This window comes from Manacus candei, unplaced genomic scaffold (genome assembly GCF_025592945.1).
Source record: "Manacus candei isolate 608988 ecotype Guabito, Panama unplaced genomic scaffold, ASM2559294v1 h1tg000088l, whole genome shotgun sequence".
Taxonomy (NCBI): Eukaryota; Metazoa; Chordata; class Aves; order Passeriformes; family Pipridae; genus Manacus; species Manacus candei.
The window spans coordinates 6,827,805-6,847,920 of NW_026138136.1; the positions used below are offsets into that span (position 1 = coordinate 6,827,805).

The following is a 20,116-nucleotide window of genomic DNA, read 5'->3' on the forward strand; positions in this document are numbered from 1 at the left end:
AATGCTTTTAAATATGGCAACAGTCCAGGCAAGTTCTCTCTTTAAAGTCAGTAAATAAACTGTGGTGCTGTCTTGAGCTTTAATTTACTTTATGTGTTCTTTATTGCTCTAACACAGTTCTAAAACCACCTTGCTAGTCAGGTGGTATGTAGGTAAATATTATGGTCATGTGGGTAAATATTATATTGCCTCACTTTTATATTACTTAGGCAAAATCATGATTTTAGTCTTTTGTGCATAATCTTCTGTTGATGGTAGTCAACATAGGTTGTTTTGATCTGTTAATTTAATACTTTCTACACAGTTTCTTCTATATATTTTGTGGTTAAGTGACGAACTTTCTGGCCTGTGTTGTCACTTTTTTTTTTCTTGTCTTCAGAGGATTAAGTCATGATTTATTTGAACTATGGTAGTGTTGTAAAACTGTCAGCTACTTGAGACTTTAATCCCAGCTTTCCAGAATTATTAGGAACAAATCATTTGACCTTGCCATCACAAGTATTTATTTCTAAAAATTTCATAGTGATAAAGGAAACATCTCTACCACTGTTAGAGCATTGGAAAGTACTTAATTTTCTTCATAAGATATGTCATCTTAATTGTTTCCTAGTGTAAAGTACTTATTGCACATCACAGCTTTTTTTGGCTCTTGACAATTTTACTATCCTTCACTAGTAGTAAGTTATGTTATTTTTGGTATTTTTTTCTTATGCATTAAAAAGTCTTGTGCTTCTTAGCTGCATCAATTGCAACTTTTTATCCTTTACCTTGCTGTGTTGTTTTGCTGCATTGTAGTTTCTAATTTTTTTATACCCAGTTAAAGTTAGTTATGTTTTGCAGTTTGTTTAGGCTATTTTCCCTTAAAAAAAAAAAAATTAGTTGCCTCTTTTCATTATGGGATTGTAGCCTTTTGCCTGTTGGATAGATTCTTAAACACCTAATTTTCATTAAAGCTTTATTCTGTAAGACAATAGTTGTAATCAAAGTACTGTTTAGAGTATAGAAATTCTATTCTAAAGAAAAAGTAGGTAACTCTTTCACTCCCACTTTGCAAAAAAAAAAAAAAAAAACTGGTTTGTTACCTTGCTATCCCTTATCAAATATACTTGGAAGGAGTATGTCAGTTGCTCAGCTTCTATTTAGGTGGGAAAATTCATTTTGTATGTAGGTAAGCCAGTGGTGGTGTAGGCAGCTAATTGTGAAAATTTGCACTGCAGGCCCTTTGTTCAAGTCTAAAGTGACCTCACCCATAATTACAGATGTAAACTGATTAGATAATTATACTCAGACCCATTGGTAGCTTATTAACATATAAACACGATTTGTTTTCCTTTAGTTTCTCTTACAGAGACTGTCTTTGAAATAGGGAGGAATATGGTTTAGATGGTACAATTTGGGGAAAAGACAGAAGCTAAAATACTGCAAATTTTTTAATTTTCTTATTGCATGGGGTAGGTGTTTAAACTGAAACCTGATGGAAACTGGACGCCTTTGCTTCTTTGTTTTTCAAAACTGCAAGAACCTCAGAACCAAAGTTCTGTCAGCACTCCTGATTTGAACATTTTGTTTTTCCAATATTTGTAATGCTAAACTCAGCATTATAGCTACATGTGTGACACTGGCCTGGAGTTCTGAAGTTTCTCTTTTGGTGAGCCCGGTATGGCAGACTTCCTGTAGAAGTACTAAAATGTTAATAGTCCAGTTTGCATTTTTCCAATAATTTGTTTTTCTTCCTCACTGACACAAACATTTAAAGATATATTTTCATATTTACAGTAGATGCTGAAATCGATTAAAATGCAGCGTATTAGACATGAAACTTGAAAGCAGTCTGTCTTCCTTACATTTCCTCTGTCGAATGCCTGCCAGGATCACTTTCCACTTGTTGGAGCATGCCATAGTTAGAGCAGCAACTTACCAGTCTGACATATGAGCATTACATTTTTGCTTTTGAAAAATTAATACTTTTTTCCAGTATGCTGATGAAGGCAAAGAATATTACAGATAGTCTTCTGTTTCCATCTTACCTTTTTTCATCTTTACGCAGTCAAAATCAGTTTTGGTTTTTTTCTCGAAGGCTTTGACAGCATCAGTATGTGATCTCTGCCACTATATGGGATACAGTAATGCCAGTTGTTGAAGAGCAGCCTTGAGGATGTGGGTTTACAGTAGCTTACTGGTCTATCTCATATTTATCTGTTGTTTTCAGTGGCCAGTTAAATCTAACTTTGGAAAAGCTGCTGTGCTCTGTGCCTATGCTGTCTGATGTTTCGTATGTGATTCTGCACAGCTACTGCTTGGACACTCAGCATTCAACTTTGAAATTCAAATCTTTTTTTTTTTTGTATTTTTACTCCATCTAAGGCATCCCTGTACCATCCCTATAGGTGTTCAAGAAATAATTGGACATAGCACTTAGTTCTGCGGCCTCATTGACAAGGTGGTGATCGTTCAGAGGATGGACTCAAGGATCTCAGAGGTCTTTGCCAACCTAAAGGATTCGATGCTTTATTTGGGTTTCAGGTCACATACAAAAATGGACATGAGAAATACATTGTGCACTCTGTTCATTTCTGTGAATGCTGTAGTTGTGGCAGTTGGGCAAACACAGTTACAGAACAGGGTTAACTGTGCAACTTCTTGCTACATTTATTTTCTCATGGAAGAAATAAATTTTTTAAAATTAAGTAATAATTTGCAGCAGTTTGGTTTGAGCTAGATTTTTGAATGCTGACAACACAAGGAAAATCTGCCTCGTTTTTCACCCTTGAAGATTTGTGATGTGCAAATCTGCAAGACCAACAATTACAGGACCCGGTTTCAGCCAGAGAGAAGTGCAGCTGTTGGCAACTTCTTTTTCCATCTAAAAATTAAACCATCATGAGATACTCTATTCCTGATGTGAACTTCAGACTCCTGACTAGACCTTCATTTGCTTGGAGAATGTCACAAAGTAGTAGTCTGAGAAGAAAAAAAGGACTATCTACTCTGGCCTTCCAAAACTAAATAGGTAAAAGCTCTTCAGTTTGGGAAAGGTTGAAAAAAAAAAATAGTGGAGGATTGTTTTGAAGGTCAGCAAAATTGATGAGTGGTCTGGAAATGCATAGTAGGGGATTCCATAGCAGAAGAGATGGAAAGCACTCAACAGTAGATCAGCTGAAATTAAATGGAGTAAGTCTTTAAAACATGTACAAAATTGTGGCATTCACTACCAGATACATAAAGTGACTCCATCAGAGCTGAGATATACTGTAAAAAAAATGTGGTTAATCAGCGATTCTAAAACATAGTGGTACAAGTGGTCTCTGGTTCAGGAAATTCCTATACAAATGACTACTAATAATTGGAGTTATTTGCCCACTGTGGTGTCTCTCTTTTTGCTCAACATCTCATAATGAAAAATACCAAATTTGATGTAATCTTAATATTTTCAGTACCTTATAAAGATTATAGCTGATTTAAAGAGCCTGTGGCGTATTCATTAGTTCACAGTTCTGCTTATTAACAACTTAAAACACTTCTAAAGTGTTTTTGTTGAAGCAGAGATTCAGAATGTCACAATATTGCCTGTACTATTTTCTCTCACTTCTCATCATATTACAACAGGCACATTCTGTTTTATGTTCAGCCTCTTGCATGCCTAGTGGATTGGTATGCAGAAAATGAGAAAGTTGATCATTCACTTTATATTATGACTGCACAAGTGTTAGATGTAGGGAGCTGTTTGGTGTAAGACATCAGGATATAAGTACAACTGTTGTGTGTCACAGATTGGGTTTGCAGGAAAGCTTCTGGGGTTTTGCTTCGTTTGGGTTTATTATTTTGAAGTGACTTACTGACTTTGAAATTTTATGTCATATGATATCATGAAAGGTAAATAGCCAGCATTTCAGGGAAGGCAGGGAGGGAAAAAGCCTCAAGGTGTGTCAAGCCAGACATGCATGTCAGGCCATACAAATTTGCTGAACATTAAAAAGGCCAGGTTCAGGTTAACTGGCTGTGAAAGCAGAGGTAATATGAAGAGAAGAGGAAAAAAAATGCTTTTAAATAAAGACATGGGAAAAGTTGTTTTATTTCTAGTTTACTAAAAATATGGAGTTGCACTTTTGATTTTCATCACTAATTGAAATTATCTGTTTTCTTCTTTTTTTCCAGTTGAAGTAGAGAAAGGTTGCCTTGGAGATAAGTTAAAATAGTTTAGTAACTGGTTCTGTAGAAAATCCTGTGAGTTGCAGTTGTACCTGAGCCTCACAGAGAGCTCTAGGATGCCAGGCTTTATTCTAAGAAGCTGAAAAATTCACAAGTCTTATCACAAATAATAAAGTTTATGTGTTCTCCACCTTCAGTTTCTTCAACATTCTGAGCTGAAATCAGGGTCCTTTAAACTGGTAGCCCTATACAGCTTGTAATTTGTCTTCTGAACTAAAGAGCCCCTTGGACTCTATCTGGCCTTGGTTGATTCTATGACTGAACTTTGCTATGAGCTAAAGTTGTTTCTTCCCTTCTCTACTTCTGATCTTTGTTATTGTGAAAGTCTGGACGTGTATACGTATGTGTGTATATATATATATGTATATAGAGACACTGTTTAAGTCCATTTGTCCCTTTTGCTTTTTGAAGTCCAATGGCTGGAAAATTGCCAACAGGTGAACAAGAGAAGTTGCTTTTGTCCTTCTCAGTCCTGTTTTGTGTATGTGTTGACATTGAGCCTACATGCAGGTATTAGTAGTGTTGGGCATTTACCTGTACTGGCCCAATACCGTGCCTTTTATTAGAGCTGCACAAAGCTATAAAAAGATGAAGGTTGTCTTTCCCGCTGGTGGTTTGGCTAAGTCTGAGGTGATCCCTGCTTTTGTTTGGAATTTGTTCTGGATCTTAAGTTTTGGTTGCTTGTTGATTATTTGTTTGGGGTTTTTTAATTCCTCTTTGGCTAGGCTCGTTCAACATGTTCATGGACCATTATTTAGAAGTTATTTAAATCTGGCATTGGTTCTGGGATGGCAGTCAGTCTTCAACGCCAGGTTGAATGCCTTGATCTTTTTTAGTCATCTTTCTTTTGATGTGTTTGAAAAGCTTCATGCTTTTGATTTTAACAAGTTATTGTTTCTTGCTTTGGCTTGCCACCTTATGGTTATGTTTTAACTTGTCTCTCTATTCTTGTTTTCCTTAGGGAACGGTTGTGGTTTTCATTTGGGTTTTTTTAAAGTCTCTTCATTCTAATTGGCACCTTTAATCAGTTTGAGTCACACTAATTTTTTTTTTGTCCTTTCAGAATCTTATTTGCTAAATGTTTTACTACTTCTGATCCCCTAATAGGTGCAACAGAGGAACACTTTACCCTTCCAGTTTCTTTTAACTTATTTTTAACCAGCTTCCTCTTTTAGATGTAGTTGCCCTGTGCTTTAGCTGATTGCCTCTAAGTTCCTGTATTTCTCTTGCATACTATACCTACTGTGACCTTAAGAACTGATAAATTTTGGTGTAATGTGCTTGGCTGGACAAGATCTTTGTTTATTACCATATTATTTTATGTATGCTGCTCTTGATAGTATTGCTTATAGCATGTCCTTGCTGACCTAGGTGTTCAGCTATTTCACTGACAGTTGACATGAAAGGCTATAGGGATGACTGAGCACGCAGACACTTCAAAAGAAGGGAATGGGAAGTAATCTCAACTGGCAGGATAGACTCTGCTTCTCTCATCTGCTCCTTTTTCTTCTTTTGAGGAAAATTGATTCTGTATTGTAACATACCAGTGATTTAATCTTTTATAATACAGTATATTAAATACTGTAAAACAGAAGTTTTGACAAAGTCACAGTACCTGATCTCTAAGTCAGGTTGAACTTGGAAATGGATTTAAGTCCCCACATCTTCATCTGTATTTTACACAGTATTCATTACTGTGTTAACCCTAAGTCTATGGGGTGAAGTAAGGTATCACAAGAATCTCTTGGCCGTTCCGTTAAGTGTTTACTGGTTTACAAATACTACTAGGACACTTCTTAGGAGGAGGAACAGAAGCACATCAAGAAGAGAAAAATTTGGGGGAACTGAATTTAATTGCTTAAGATCACCAATATAAGGCAATCTAGTCTTCAACAGTCTGCATGATTTTAAGATGACTTTTTTATGTACTTGAATATTTTTGGTTTAGTTGGCTTTTTCCTTTTATTTCTTCCTGGTTTTTGTTTCCTCTTGGCAAAAGGAAGGCTGTTGATTCAAGATCACTACCTTGTATGTCCTTATTTTGTTCACAAATAGCTTACTAAGAATACCTATTTTTAATGTATCTGGTACTTTTGAGCTTGAATATCTATTAGTGAGGTGTTCTTCCTGAATATTTGACTTTGTCAGCCTTAAAGAGAAGAGAGAAACCCTGACCAGTAGCTTTAAGGTTAGGTGCATGTCTTACTAACATCTGAGAATTCCTGAAGTTTTGACAGTTAATTGATGGACAAAAGAGAACTGGCTTATGTTATTTCCATTGGCATTCAAAGGCTTTAGAATGAGATTCTGAGGAACAGACTGCTTAACAGAAATTGTTCATTGCATGAGAAGTAACTGCAGTTACAGATTGAATTATTTATAATAAAGCATAGAATTGAATGCAGAGTTTCCATCAAAGCCAAAATGACTGTGGCATGCCTTGGGGTTTTGTATCGATCTTGCCATTAGTGTATATTAACTTCACATATGAAAAAGGTGATTAGCAGTAAGTTAGACAAACTGTAGATGGAAAGAATGAAGGTAAGTCAATAAAAAAATTTCTTGAGGCTTCGTTAAACTAGAAAAAACTGCATAAAGGAGGTAATGTTCCTTACTAGTATAAGTAAAATCAAGTATGATGGAAGTCATGGCACATGAGTAACTCATACGGGGCAGTGTTTCCTTTCTAAATTTTATCTTACGCTGAAATCTTAAAGGCCTCTTCCAAACCAAAGTGTCTTTCTCTCAACTTTGCATAGCAAATGAAGGGCAGCTACAATATCAGGATTTTTTTGGAGTATATTGTGGTGCTACTATTACTACAGACCATGAAGTTAAATGTAAAGCAAAAATGAATACTTAATTGTTGATATATAAAAGCTTGGGAGTATTTTTTCTTCTACCTTTTTTACGTCATACACTTAAAAATAACTTGTGTTTGCATGGAGATTAACTCTACTTGCTTTTATGTGTTATATTCTAACTGTTCTTTATAAAGAAATGTCACCTGTCATATAATATTAGTATTAGCATAAAGTAATAGGTTGTCTACTCAAGTGATTACACGAACATTAATAAATCAATAAAAATATTGAAAATAATTATTGATAAATATGTGTGTTCTGGATTAAAAATCTTGAAACCTTTGTTATTCACTTATATGAAAATATAAATTAATTTATATGTCTATGAAAATATGCACTGCCTAATTTTTCTCTTTTGTTTTTGCATATTTTGATGGACTCAGAAAATCAAAATAGATGTTCTGCAATGGTTCGAGTCCATATTTTGCTCTTTTTATGTGAGCTTATTTTGTAGGCTCTTCCTTATAATTTTTCAGTCTAGAGAGCATAATACAGGATTTCTTGCTGTTAAAAAAAAAAGTGATGATTGTATTCATTTTTCTTAGATTGTCTCATTTACAGTGTTTCTTTGGTTTATTCAAGGGCGCTGGGAGTTTCAGTGACAGATTATACATTTGAAGACTGTCAGCTAGCTTTGGCTGAAGGACAACTTCGTCTGCCTTCAGATACATGTCTTTTAGAATTTGCAAAGCTTGTGAGAAGCCTTGGGTGAGCATATACAATATTTATATGTAAGGTGCATATTTATTATATATCCATGTTTATATAGTTTTCCCTTCATATAAAAATAGTGCATTTATGAATATATATGGAATGTTGTCATAATATGATCAGGGAAACACTAGTATAAAATCAAACCAATACTATAATTCATTTGCAAGCAGCACCCCAAATCCTAGTGATTGTGAAGTAGGTTGTAAAGTTCTTACTTTCCATCTGACAAGTCAGCAGAGTGAGTCTGAAGCAGTCATTCCTGAGCAAAACTAAAAACGCTTTCTGAAGAGGGTCGGGAATACTGTGGGATTCCTAATGTTTGTTACAGTTAAGAGTCAATTGCCTTTTCCTGTGACATCTGTGAAGGGAAAACAAGGGATGCCAAACAAGGACATCCAGTCTTGTGACTGGATTAAACTCGTGATAGTGAGGACAGAGGGGTCACCCTTTCCCAAGCAGCAGAAAGTGGTAGTTGATCTTTTGAGTAGGTTGCTGCCAGATGGACTTTCTAATGAAACTGTAGCTCAGTATATGCAGCGTAGATCTTCTCTCTTCCCATAGTGTCATTTCCTGCTGGCTTTACCTTTCAGAAAAGCCTCAGCAAACCTGAAAAATTCACATAAACCAAATAGTAGAACTTGTTGCTGCTGTTTTCCAGTTTTTCTTCTGCTTCTTCAGTCATCCTATTGAACAACCACAAACTACATGTGCAGCCTCATCCTATTAACTGTTTTAATATGCAAATATCCTTCTTTTTTTTCTCATCACCTGAAAGTATAGAGCATAGTTTCATGTTTTCATTCTGTACTGTTATTTCCTTTCACTATTTTTTTTTCATCTTCAGCTTGTGTACATAAATGAAAATAAAGAAGAGCAAAGCTGTGTTGGAGAATAAGGAATGTAGGACAGCTATACACTGTGCATTCAGATGATAAACATATATTAATCCATTGTCAGGACCTCCATCTGAAAAGACTTCCATTAGGACAGGAGAGACTTGGAAGGGCAAAGAAAGATTCTCACTTTGTTTCGAAGGCTCTGAATTTACTGTATCAAGAAAAAAAAAGCAAGCGAAACAAAACAAACCAACCACCCACGTCTCTTATTATGCAGTTGATAATCCCAGGATTCAGTTTAATCCTCTTGTTAAGTTGTCTGGCTTCTGTCTGCTCAATTTAAAGCTGTTCTTTCAAATTATGCTTTTCTGGGTTTTTGTTTTGACCTCTAAAACAATTACATGCATTTGTGAGTGAAGTTCCCTGCAGCCCAAAAGTTCCCTCTCTGGTTTGAGCAATTATTCATTGGTGAAATATCCTGTCTGGAGTTGGGTATGTGCCAATAAGAAGGCTATTATGATGGTGTTTTTCTGGCACAGTTGGATGAAGATTGTAATATGACTTCATCTCTAATGCACATTTGATGGAAGTAGTCATTTTGCTGTTTATTCAAAGGTTTTGAGGCCAGGGAGGCAATAAGATCATCCACGTGCATAGCTAAATGACTGGAGCAGTAAGTTTTATCCAATGGATTTTTCATCGAGTGTTAATACTTGCTTTTGAGCAATGACACACCTTTGAGGTAACATGCAATTTTAAAAGATTTCTGTAGTGAGACAAATTCAGACTCCTTTTTGGTTTACATTCTTGGAAATCAACGTAGACGTGAGTTTGCTACACTGGAGAGTTATTTCTGTACACGTTATGTATCTACAGGATTCATTATTATTTTCTGAAAAATTTGCTTGGTCTGTGCTCAACTGGTTGGGATTCAATCCAGAAGCCGTGCAGCCACAGCAGTGAGTTCTCATGCTTCATCTAACGAAGAGCTCAGGCTCTGTTAACGGAGCTATATAGCTGGCTGAAACTCAGCTGCTTCATACTGAATTCCTTGGTAAAATGACTGCTTTATCAAAGAGATCAATTGATCATAGACTAACCTTCTCAAATTGTGCATTCGTTAGTCCTCAAGCAGTCATGCATCTCTTGAGACTGATAATTTATGTCTGACCAATGAGCTGATTACTAAACTATATGCAGTCTGTATTATAGTTTTTATACATTGTAAATCCTCTGCTTCATTTGATTATTTGTTGCGTAATTAATTACCCCACAGTTTAAAGTGAGTCTATTTTTACTTGGGCTGGATCTATTACCATGTTCTAGACATTCAGTCTTGTTTGGATTTTGTGCCTTACTAAAGACGTCTTCAGATTATCTCCTTCAGGAAGTGTTAATACAGTTAATTAAATCTCATCTCCATCTTTTTATGAGCTACTTTATGGCAGTTACCTGCAAGGAGATCCTTGAGTTCTGATTTGAATTGATTTGTTTCTATTGTTTCAAACTTCTGTTTGTTCTAATTCCTGTATCCACTTTGCTCATGAACTAAAAGGACCTTCCAACTTTAATTGTTGCTCCCCTTTCTTATGGAACAGTGGCTTTTAGTCCATCAGTGTCTTCTTAGAGAATTCAGTTTTCTAATTTTTTCAGTGTGATTGTTCTCAGTTTTAGTTGTTTTGGGTTTTGAAAATTAGAGATATCTCTCTTTTCTAAGGAAAAAAAAAAGCCAAATGGAGCACATATTGCAATCCAGAGTAGAATTTTTTTAGTGACTGTGTTCTGCATGCTGTTAGATGGGGCTTATAAAGTCAGGTCTTAAAGTAACCTGAAATTTTACTCTAGTGGTCCCAGCCTTTTGCACTTTTTTTTTTTTTGGGGGGGGGTATAGGTTATGAAGGGGAGGAGAAAGAAAGCAACAACTTTGTCAAACTTGGAGCCAGATTAAGGATCATCTGTTTGCATATCCCATGCTTGATTTATTTTTTTTTTTTGCTTCACAGTTGTTTTATCCCAAATCTTTCACTTGTAAAACCCTAGGTATGATTTGGAACATATAGCAAAAGCAGATGTGTGTTATGTCCTTCTGTTTTGGTGACTGTTTTCTACTTCTTGATTTTTCTTATTAATTTAAAGTCTTTTTGGAAAAAATATTCTCTAGAAATGAAGGTTATGCATCTGTTTTCCCTAATTTTTTTTTAAGCTTGGCAGCACTGATACTTGTCCAAAATGACACATTTTTTTTCTTCCTGTGTGGTAGTTGGCCTCCACTTTGTGCATCAAAAAGCAATGAGTATAGAAAATACAGCAAAACTATCATATAGTAACAGGGTGAATGTGTGTTTTATCATTGGTGTCATGTGGCACAAGACTCTTTGGTTTGGCAGGTTCTTGGTGTGGTGTATTCCTTTAGTACACAGACTCAGGTTCATCGTACTTTTCACTGAAGACAGTATGGCTTTGCTGATTATGTCTTACTTTCAAAAAATACAGTTTGCACCACATTATCTTTTTCAGGTCATATTTCAGGAAAATCCACTGTTCTTGCCTTTTAGACTTCTTAGCTTTTGCAGTAGGATTACTTCTAGTAATTTTTATCTTTAGTAATGGGCAGCAATTTGGGTTTGAATTCTTTTTGAATTCCTAACCGTCTCTTTGCTTTCCTGCCCTGAGTATTATTGGCATCTTGTACCCATGTGATGGGTAGTAGTGATGTCTGCCCTGGAAGAATATTCAATGACCTTAGCATGCCTGCAAGGTTTACCTCCTTACATACTCCCTGGCCCTGGTGAAATTCAGTGAAATTCAAACTGACTGGTTTTGAATCAATTCTGCTGTCTCTGAGAAGCCTTAGTATTTTGGTAAGAATGGCATGAACTAAAGAGCAGTTCCATTTTGACTACTACTCTCCAGTATTATCAAGTCAGTTGTGAGGATCCTACTAGACAATGCTGCTATAGGCTTCTAAAAAGATCTGTAAGGAGTAAATAATTACCTCATAGGCCTGGTGCCTGTCTATTCTTGCTCAACAGTCTTTAGCATCCAGACTACAATGCAAACTTCTGCTTTACACGTGTGCCTGAAATGGGGGTCCAAACTGTAGGCAGAACTTTGAATTTCCAATGTAATAACCCTCATAGCTAACTAATAGTTCAGTGACTTCTAAGTGTTCAGAGATCATCTATAAAAAGAAAAAAACTTCTGGAGGATGTTGTCCATCTGCATTTCTGATAAAAGCAATACTGAGAGTATTCAAGAAGGTCAGTTTTGCAGCTGTTCAGTATCCTTTCTCCATTATGACATGAAGTGTCACAGAAGTACATCAGCAGACACAAAACTGAATGTATTGTGCTTTTCTAGCTTAGGGCATGTTTCTCTGTGCTTGCAGTTTACAGTAGCTATCTACAGGATCCAGCTGTTCTTCCAGCTCTGTCAGACACTAGAAGGTTTTTGGCAGGTTCCCAGCATGCAAGAAGGGAGTTTGTTTTCAAATAGTCAAATGCAGCTAAAACTAGCTTACTTGCTAAAAATAGTGGTAATTATGCTGAAAATATTCTACCTTCAGGGATCTGGTTTTCCTTGTGAAGTCTGCTGTGAAGAATTTAATGTTCAGAATTTAATATTAATCTTGAAAAATGTCCTTTCCATCTTCATGGACTCAGGAATGGCTTTTTCTTCTCTTTAGTGTGCACTGACCTAAAAAAATAAAGCAAAACACCACAACAGCAAATAACATTTTTTATCATAAAGCCTAGATCCTGCGTGGATGCCATTAGGCCAACAAGCATGACTTCATCAGTAAAGACATTTGCTGTTGGCTTTCTAGCTTTTATGGCCTCCATTGAGATAAAAATAATAATTGTAAAGGAATTGAGACATTCAAACCATTTCACCTTGGTTCAGAACCGATTTACGAGACTTGCACTTGGCTTCAGAAAACTTTAGCATAGCAGCTTTGGTCATCAACACGTCAATTACTTTCTGATTTTGAAGGGCTAGAGGGAAGCAAGCCCAGCTTAGATTACCAGAAGTACAATGCAGCTATACTCAAGTTGAAGGAGTGTTTGCCTCACTGATCCACATACTGCTTTTGAGATTGGCTCACATGTTCTGTATTTACAAAAGACAAACCACAAGATGTCTGTAAGATTTGTGGTAAGTCATGCTATTTTCCATACAAGGTTTTGCCTTCAAACTGTATTTTAGCTTTTCAAATTTAATTACTGACAGAGATATTTATTGCAAGTCTTGAATACTACTCACCAAAGGGGTACTCCCTCAGTTATAGAAAGTGAATTTTGAGTCAATTTGTTGCAAAACAAATCTCTCTGATTTAGAGACAGATGTTGGACTACATATTCTGTGTCAATGGTGGCTTATCTCAGGGAAGGATTTAGATGCCAGCTGTCCTTATCCTACAGTTAAAATCCATTTCAGCTACTACAGTGGGATGTATTATCTGGGGACACTTCTTGCATGTAATCCTGCATGTGAGTAGCTGAGTTCTGGGTGCGTCTCAAATCCTCTATGGATTTCTTTTGTGTTGTTTCTTCTACTTTTCTACTTGGTTGTGAAAAGTGAATGTTTGCAGAGGAGTGTCTCATCTTTTCATACTGTCTAGAACTAAATCTTAAGATAGGTGCTTTAATGCTTGGATGGAGAATATACGAATGTTCTGTGGGAGCCATGGGTCTCTGGAAGAATTCTTGCATGACCTTCTTCAGATCTTATAATCCAGAAATGCAGGACTTGGCATTGTTTAGGTAATACATATTTGGTCAGTATAGGTCATGACAGACAGCGTGGTAGTTGTATTTTTACTGAAAAGCCATGATGTTTAGGAAGGATCATTACAGCAAGCAGTCAAGTTCTGGAGCTGATGTAACAGATAATCTTCCTATCAAAAATGCTCTTATCTTTTTTCAGAAGCTCCTGAGAATGCTGATATTAAGCATTTTATTCATTCTTGTTACTGAGAGGAAGCTGCTGAGGAGTCCCAGCTGCAGCCTGGGAACAATTCTGGTGTGAGCTTCTGAGTTCTGTAAATAACTGCCTTTCCTTGTCTGCAGCAGCAAGCAGGAAAACAGGCAACTGCAGAAGGATCTTGTAGGAGACTTTATTGCCTTCTTTTGTCTTCAGACTGGAAAGTTTGGATGCCCATGTTACCCTAAATCACTTCAGAGGAAACCTGCTGATCAAGATGTGCTTGATGTTGTATTAGGGAGAGAATCTACTTTTCCTTGCATGCCTGCAGCACCATTTATTACATTCATTGTAAGACTTTTTTTGCAAAACAGAAACAGGAAGCTTGACTTAGGGGGAAAAAAAATAACCAACCATGAAGTAGATATCTACAGAATTATAAAGTTGTTCGTTCATCAGTCAAAATCTGGTTTTGCAAGAAGAAGGACTGAGGAAATTCTGTAGCTGTATGCACTGTTATAATTTTGTTTAGGTCACCTTATAATGTGTCCAGCTCTGGACTGAATGTGAAAAATGAGCACTGACAAACAGGATTAACAGTATAATCGCTATTATGTAATCCCTGATCTTTTTTTTTACGCAGGATGCATCAGGTCTTTCCTGTTCAGTGACATTAGTAAATTTGGAAACGTAATTGGTTTATGTTACTGTCCTACAATACAGCCATATTCAGGTGACCTGAATTCCTCCTAGCTCTCTATGCTTGGTATTTATTAGCTAGTTCTAGACTGTGTTTCTTCATGTTGAACTGCTTACACATATGACTTATAATTAAGGTAAAAGACACAAGTTTATGTCCAGGGTTCTTAAACCCTTGCAGTAACTTCTAATACGGTTCAAGAACTAATGAGAGCCTTAAAATTATAGGAATCCAGTATTTTATAAAAAAGTTGTGTAATAATTCTGATTCCAGATTTTGTAGTACTTTACACCATTACCATCCATTGCTTCATTTGGTACATTAAAATGTGCATTGTTAATACTGGATTTATTTTTAAAATGTGCAAAAATAATGTTTTCTAGGCTGAAGCCAGAAACACTTGAAGATGATCTTGATAAATATGCTGCAAGTGCCATGAAAATGAAGAAAGAAAAGGTTGATCTTAAAGAATTTTCGGCATACTTGGAATTTCCAGTTTCTCACACATTAGAAAATATGTTCACACTTTTTGATGAGGTAAGAAATGACATATTAAAAAAGTTAGTATTTTTTATGACTTCCACTGTAGCCTACTTCTTTTCCAATTGCATTCATTAAGATATGATTTTGAGCATTTCACCATAGTATTTGCCTACTGCTTTTCCCTTTCAGCAACATAAGGGCAGCTGTCATCAGCTAAATAAAGCATTTGTTCAGGTAGAAGTTAAAAGGAGTATCAGCTGGAAAAAAATTATTAGTTTCTAGATGCAAAATATGAAGAGGAAGAAAGGTAGAGTCAGGCTAAACCTCTGCTGCTGCTCATTGCAACTCAATGCAGTGTCTGTTAGCCGATATTTCACTTACCTTGTAAATAAATTACTTGTTTTTCTAGGATGCCTGAAACTTGAAGGATTTTTCATTCCTCTGGCAGTCAGAATGGGGAAATTACTATTATCTCTGTCTGGATGAGGTGCTGTTTGGACCAGGAGGTGGATATGTCTGCATTGTTCTCTCTTATACCAAAGAGCAGATGTCTTGTATTCATGGCTTAAATTAGGCTGCGTTGTCCTCTGGTTCTGTGGTTTTAATTTCAACCAAGTAATTCAGATGGTTTCATGTAAAAATCTTAGATATGCAAGTGAAGGGTGACTGCAGCAGTGTCATTTAAGAATATTTGGACTATGACGTTTGACTGAGACTCCGAAAAGGTCATGCGCAGCTTTCACACAGGTTCTTGCCCTCATGTGATTTCATTTCAGTGAGACTCCATGACACATGTAACTATCTTTCTGAATATTCTGCATCTTTAGTAACTGTTTGTTATTTATGAAAAACTGCACTGTTTTGAGGGGAGGTTTTCCTTCACAGAATGAAGATGGTGTAATTGACATTCGGGAATTTGTCATTGCTCTGTCAGTTGTCTGTAAGCCATCCAAAACTCTGGAAACAATTCAGTTGGCATTTCAGGTAAGCAGCATTTTCGTGCTTTACATGGTTTACTTATTTTTAGAAATTTTTTATACTGCCATTAGACTTAACAGTAAGTTTCACATTCCCTTTTAATACTTTATTACATTTTAAAACAATGGAAAGTTAGATTAAGAGGTCATGTTAAGAGCAAATCCATTGCAAGTTTAAGTTGTGTGAAATTATGGAAGTTTGCAGTTTGAAATTGTTCTTTGTAGAACTCTGGTAGAATCCTTCTCAGCAAGTTGAGTCTCAAACCTCAAGTCCTTTGTATTGATTCCTCTAAACTAAATGCTATTAAGTTGTAGAATGTTTGTAGAATGTTAAGTTGTAGAATGTAAACTCTTAGAATATTTAAATCAAATCATACTTTTCAAGTTAATAAAGTATTTTAAAAAAATTCCTACATGTTAGTAGAGATTATTTTTTTATCTCCTGTTAAGATTTTCTTCCCTCTTAGTCTTAGCATGCTTCTGTGGTGGTTCTGCAGTCGTTTTCCAGACTTTATGCTTCCTGGAAGTGCTTCTGATCTTGTTCTACTCTCAGTGGTTTGTTGTAGCATCAGCATAGATTATTAATAAGGGCTTTCTGGGAAAGTGACAGCAACAGTGCTTAATATTTGTCATTCTGTTGGGTTTCTGACACCTTGAATTATTTCTTTTCCATTGATTTCTTCAATATTGCTATTTCAACATGCAAACTCCGCTGTATCCTGCATCATCTTTTCCCTTTGCCTTGAACTCACATGGTCTTTCATGTTGCTAAAACTTAAAAGTGCTAACTCTTGATGCTGTCTTCACTGGTTAATGCATGGAGCTGAGAACATTCAATTGCATGGCACTATATATGTAGCCTTATTTTCCAAGTAGTTATTTTCAGGTTCTTCACCATACCTGTGTAACCTTAACTGTGTCACACTAAAGAAATGACTTCCTGTGGGTGCTTACTGTTCACATGTATATGCTTACCTGTTGACCAGAATCAAATTTGACAAAGGAGGAACGAACAAAAATATGTAGTTCCTATAAATATTGGGGGAAATCTGTCATTAGTAGCTGCTGCTACTTACTGCTACTTCTGAGGCACAAGCAGAAAGGTCTCTGTCCTTACTTGGTCAATTTGATCTATATAGTGGCATAGAGAAATAGTCAGGTGCTGTTTGGTCAACTTTGTGTCGTCATAGTAAAATGAACAAGCTTAAAGTAAACTTGAAGGGGGCTTTTGGGAAATATTTTAGTGAAATTTAGCTGTTGTGATTCATAATGCACAATATAATTTTACCATTTGAGAGGAGGAAGAGCTCAGATCGGACAGTTATTTTCCTTTTGGAAGCACTTGAATTTAATAGAACTGTTTCTTAGTAAAATTTCTGCTCTTCATTATCTGCTTCATTCTTCAACTCCTAACACATAATTTTGAGTTGCCTGGTTAATTGCAAAGTATAAATTTAGCTGTAAAACTACAAAGATGATTTATACATGTATTAAGAAGGGGAAGTGGGTATGGCTTATTTTATCATGCTAGTGATGATTGGAAGGGTTAAGAAAAGTCTCAAGCTGAGGAAATTTTGCTCATTATTCTAGCAAAAAAGGAAAGAGAACCTTTTTTTAATCCTTTCCTACCTCACATCCTACCTTAATGTACCGTAAGATATTCACAGAGCTTATCTGGAGTTACTGCAGGTTCTAACCAGTTCATGAAGATATGACTTTGAACAAGTTCTGTCCTCTGCCACATGGTACTTTCTGCCCTTGTCATTTGCTCTCAGGGAAAGTGCAACATTTCACATAGCTACAAGTTTTCAAAGTGAAGGTGTTTGGTATATGGCTGAAGAACTTGAAAAATATTATCATTGTATGCTGATGATACAAAGCTGGGGTGAGTGGCTGATACACCTTAAGGCTGTTCTGGCATTCCACGGGACCTTGATGGGCTGGAGAACTGGGCAGAGAGAAACCTAGTGAGGTTCAACAAAGGCAAGTGCAGGGTCCACCTGGGGAGGAATAACCCCCAGTACCAGTACAGGCTGGGAGCTGACCTAGTAGACACCAGCTCTGTGGAGAAGGGCCTGTGAGTCTTCTATGAGCCAGCAGTGTATCCTTGGGGCCAGGAAGGCCAATGGTATCCTAGGGCCCGTTGGAAAATGTGTGGCAAGCAGGTTGAGGGAAGTGATCCTCCCCCTCTACTTAGTCCCAGTGAGGCCACGTCTGGAATACTATGTCGAGTTCTGGACTCCTTAGTACAAAAAAGACAAGGAGCTACTGGAGAGGGTCCAGGGGAGGGCCACAAAGATGATTAGGGGTCTGGAGCATCTCTCTTATGTGGAGAGACTATGGCAGCTGGGCCTGTTTAGAGAAAACAAGACCGAGGGGGGATCTCATCAGTGCAGATAAATATCTCAAAGGTGGTTGTCAAGAGGACTTCTTTCAGTGGTGCCCAGCTGCAGGACAAAGAGCAATGGCCATGAACTAAAACACAAGAAGTTCATCCACCTCAACATGAAGAAGAACTTCTTTGCATTGAGGGTGGCAGAGCACTCAAACAGGCTGCCCAGGGAAGTTGTGGTGTCTCCCTCTCTGGAGATATTCCAAATCCAGCAGGACATGTTCCTGTGTAACTTGCTGTAGGTGACCCTGCCTTGGTGGGGGGGTTGGACTAGATGATTTCCGGAATCCCTTCTAACTGTAATGATTCTGTGATTGTGAAAAATAGGAGTTACAGGGCCACCAGATTTCTACAGCGGGGGACAATTAAAAGAGATTGGGGGTATTATGGCAATCAAGTCTAAGAGCAGCATTCCAGAATAAGAGCTACACGTCCTCCCTTCTGAACTGCTAGTGAAACTAAAGGGTGTTGTAAATCTTGTCAATGTGATGCGTGTGAACCTGACCACCAAGTATCACCTGACTACTTGTTCTGTGAAAATGTAGCAGGTTTTATTAAACAAGTCTTGGCCTTGCAGCTTTTCCTGTGAAACAGTGTGCAAATTAGGTGCTAGAGAAGAAAAGTCAAGATTCCTGATCTAATCATGAGTGTTGTCTTCTGTGGAACTTCAATATTTTTATTCCACTGAGGTGTACTGTCTTGTGACAGCAACTTCTGCTTGTGGAAAAATGCACCCTTATGCCTGTTTTGTTCAATCTCATCAGTTCCCACCTTCTTAATGATGTAGAGAAATTAAAAGGAAGTTTCCAAACTAGCATTCTTTACATGGTTCGATATTTACAGTGTTGTCATGCTTGAAAAGGAGACAGGAATGTTTCAAAAACTCTTGTCTCATGTTCCATTGTGTAGGCAAATTGAGTTATTTTAAGCAAGTTTAATGAAGCTGTGTATTTGGTACAGATGTTTTGAACTACACGGGTCCATTTTTTAGGGAAAAACACTGCACATATGTGAAGATGAAATGAGACTGTGAACAATTATTTTTAGTTATCAATCTATCAGTAGTAAAGCTAACTCTTTCTGTGAGGCAGCTCTTTTTCAGGATGTAAGAATATGCAAATTATTGTTTTCTAGAATAAGTATTTGTAGAAAAGTATAGGCCCATCGCTGTATGGGGGAAGATTCTGCTGATTAATACCATTTACACATAGGCATTTTATGCAAACTGGCTTTTGGATGTTGGTCAAAGGAATCTAGAGTTTTACATCTGACCAAGTGGAAAGGTCATCTACTTTATGCTGACCTTTTATCTTCTGATTTCACAGACTGTCTTGGAGTTTGGACATGGAACTCAATGGACTAAATATTATTCTCAGTTACATATTTGCAAAATATGTTAGCATTAAACAGTTTTGTCACTGAATTCCAGTGGTCCACTGTAATTCAAGTGGTTAGGCATGTAAGCATAGGATTTTTTTCTGAATATAGTAAGCTTTACTTTCTAAGCATACACGGGTGAACTGATGATGGATATATTTTACCCACACTAATCTGAAATCCTTAATATATCGCATCAGTCTGAGAGTGACTAGAATTTCCAATACCAAATTTTAATTTTGCATTACTTAAATGTGATGCTGTTTATAGGAGTTGGCATTTGGCTTTGCAATGATTTATCATGCTGTCTTGATTCGTAGCTATACCAATCAGAAAGTGGAACTATAACAGAAGAGGATTTAGCTCATATTCTGAAGACTGCCATGGGTGTATCACAGATTAATGTTACACATCTCTTCAGAGCTGTAGATGAAGAAGAAAAAGGAAAGATTACATATGGTGAGTAATTTAAGTGGGTCAGAAGTGTCACAAAATGTCAAAGTTGCCTGAACTCATGTTGATATACAATTATATTTTTATTAAACTCTACCTTTTGTTGACTTGTCTTTAATGGTGATAAAAGCAATGCAACAAAGTAAATTTACATTTTAACAAATATGAGTTTCACCTTTGATATCAAG

General features: G+C 36.7%; 1 protein-coding gene across 1 annotated transcript in view; it reads left to right on the forward strand.

Annotated features, from left to right (window-relative positions):
* The window catches only part of LPCAT1 (lysophosphatidylcholine acyltransferase 1), a 63,525-nt gene that overhangs the window by 36,072 nt on the left and 7,337 nt on the right, over positions 1–20,116 (forward strand). Inside the window, exons 10-13 of the mRNA XM_051812744.1 lie at positions 7,656–7,781; positions 14,630–14,783; positions 15,615–15,713; positions 19,796–19,934. Of these exons, the coding sequence (XP_051668704.1) occupies positions 7,656–7,781; positions 14,630–14,783; positions 15,615–15,713; positions 19,796–19,934 (518 nt within the window). The remainder of the gene's footprint in view (positions 1–7,655; positions 7,782–14,629; positions 14,784–15,614; positions 15,714–19,795; positions 19,935–20,116) is intronic.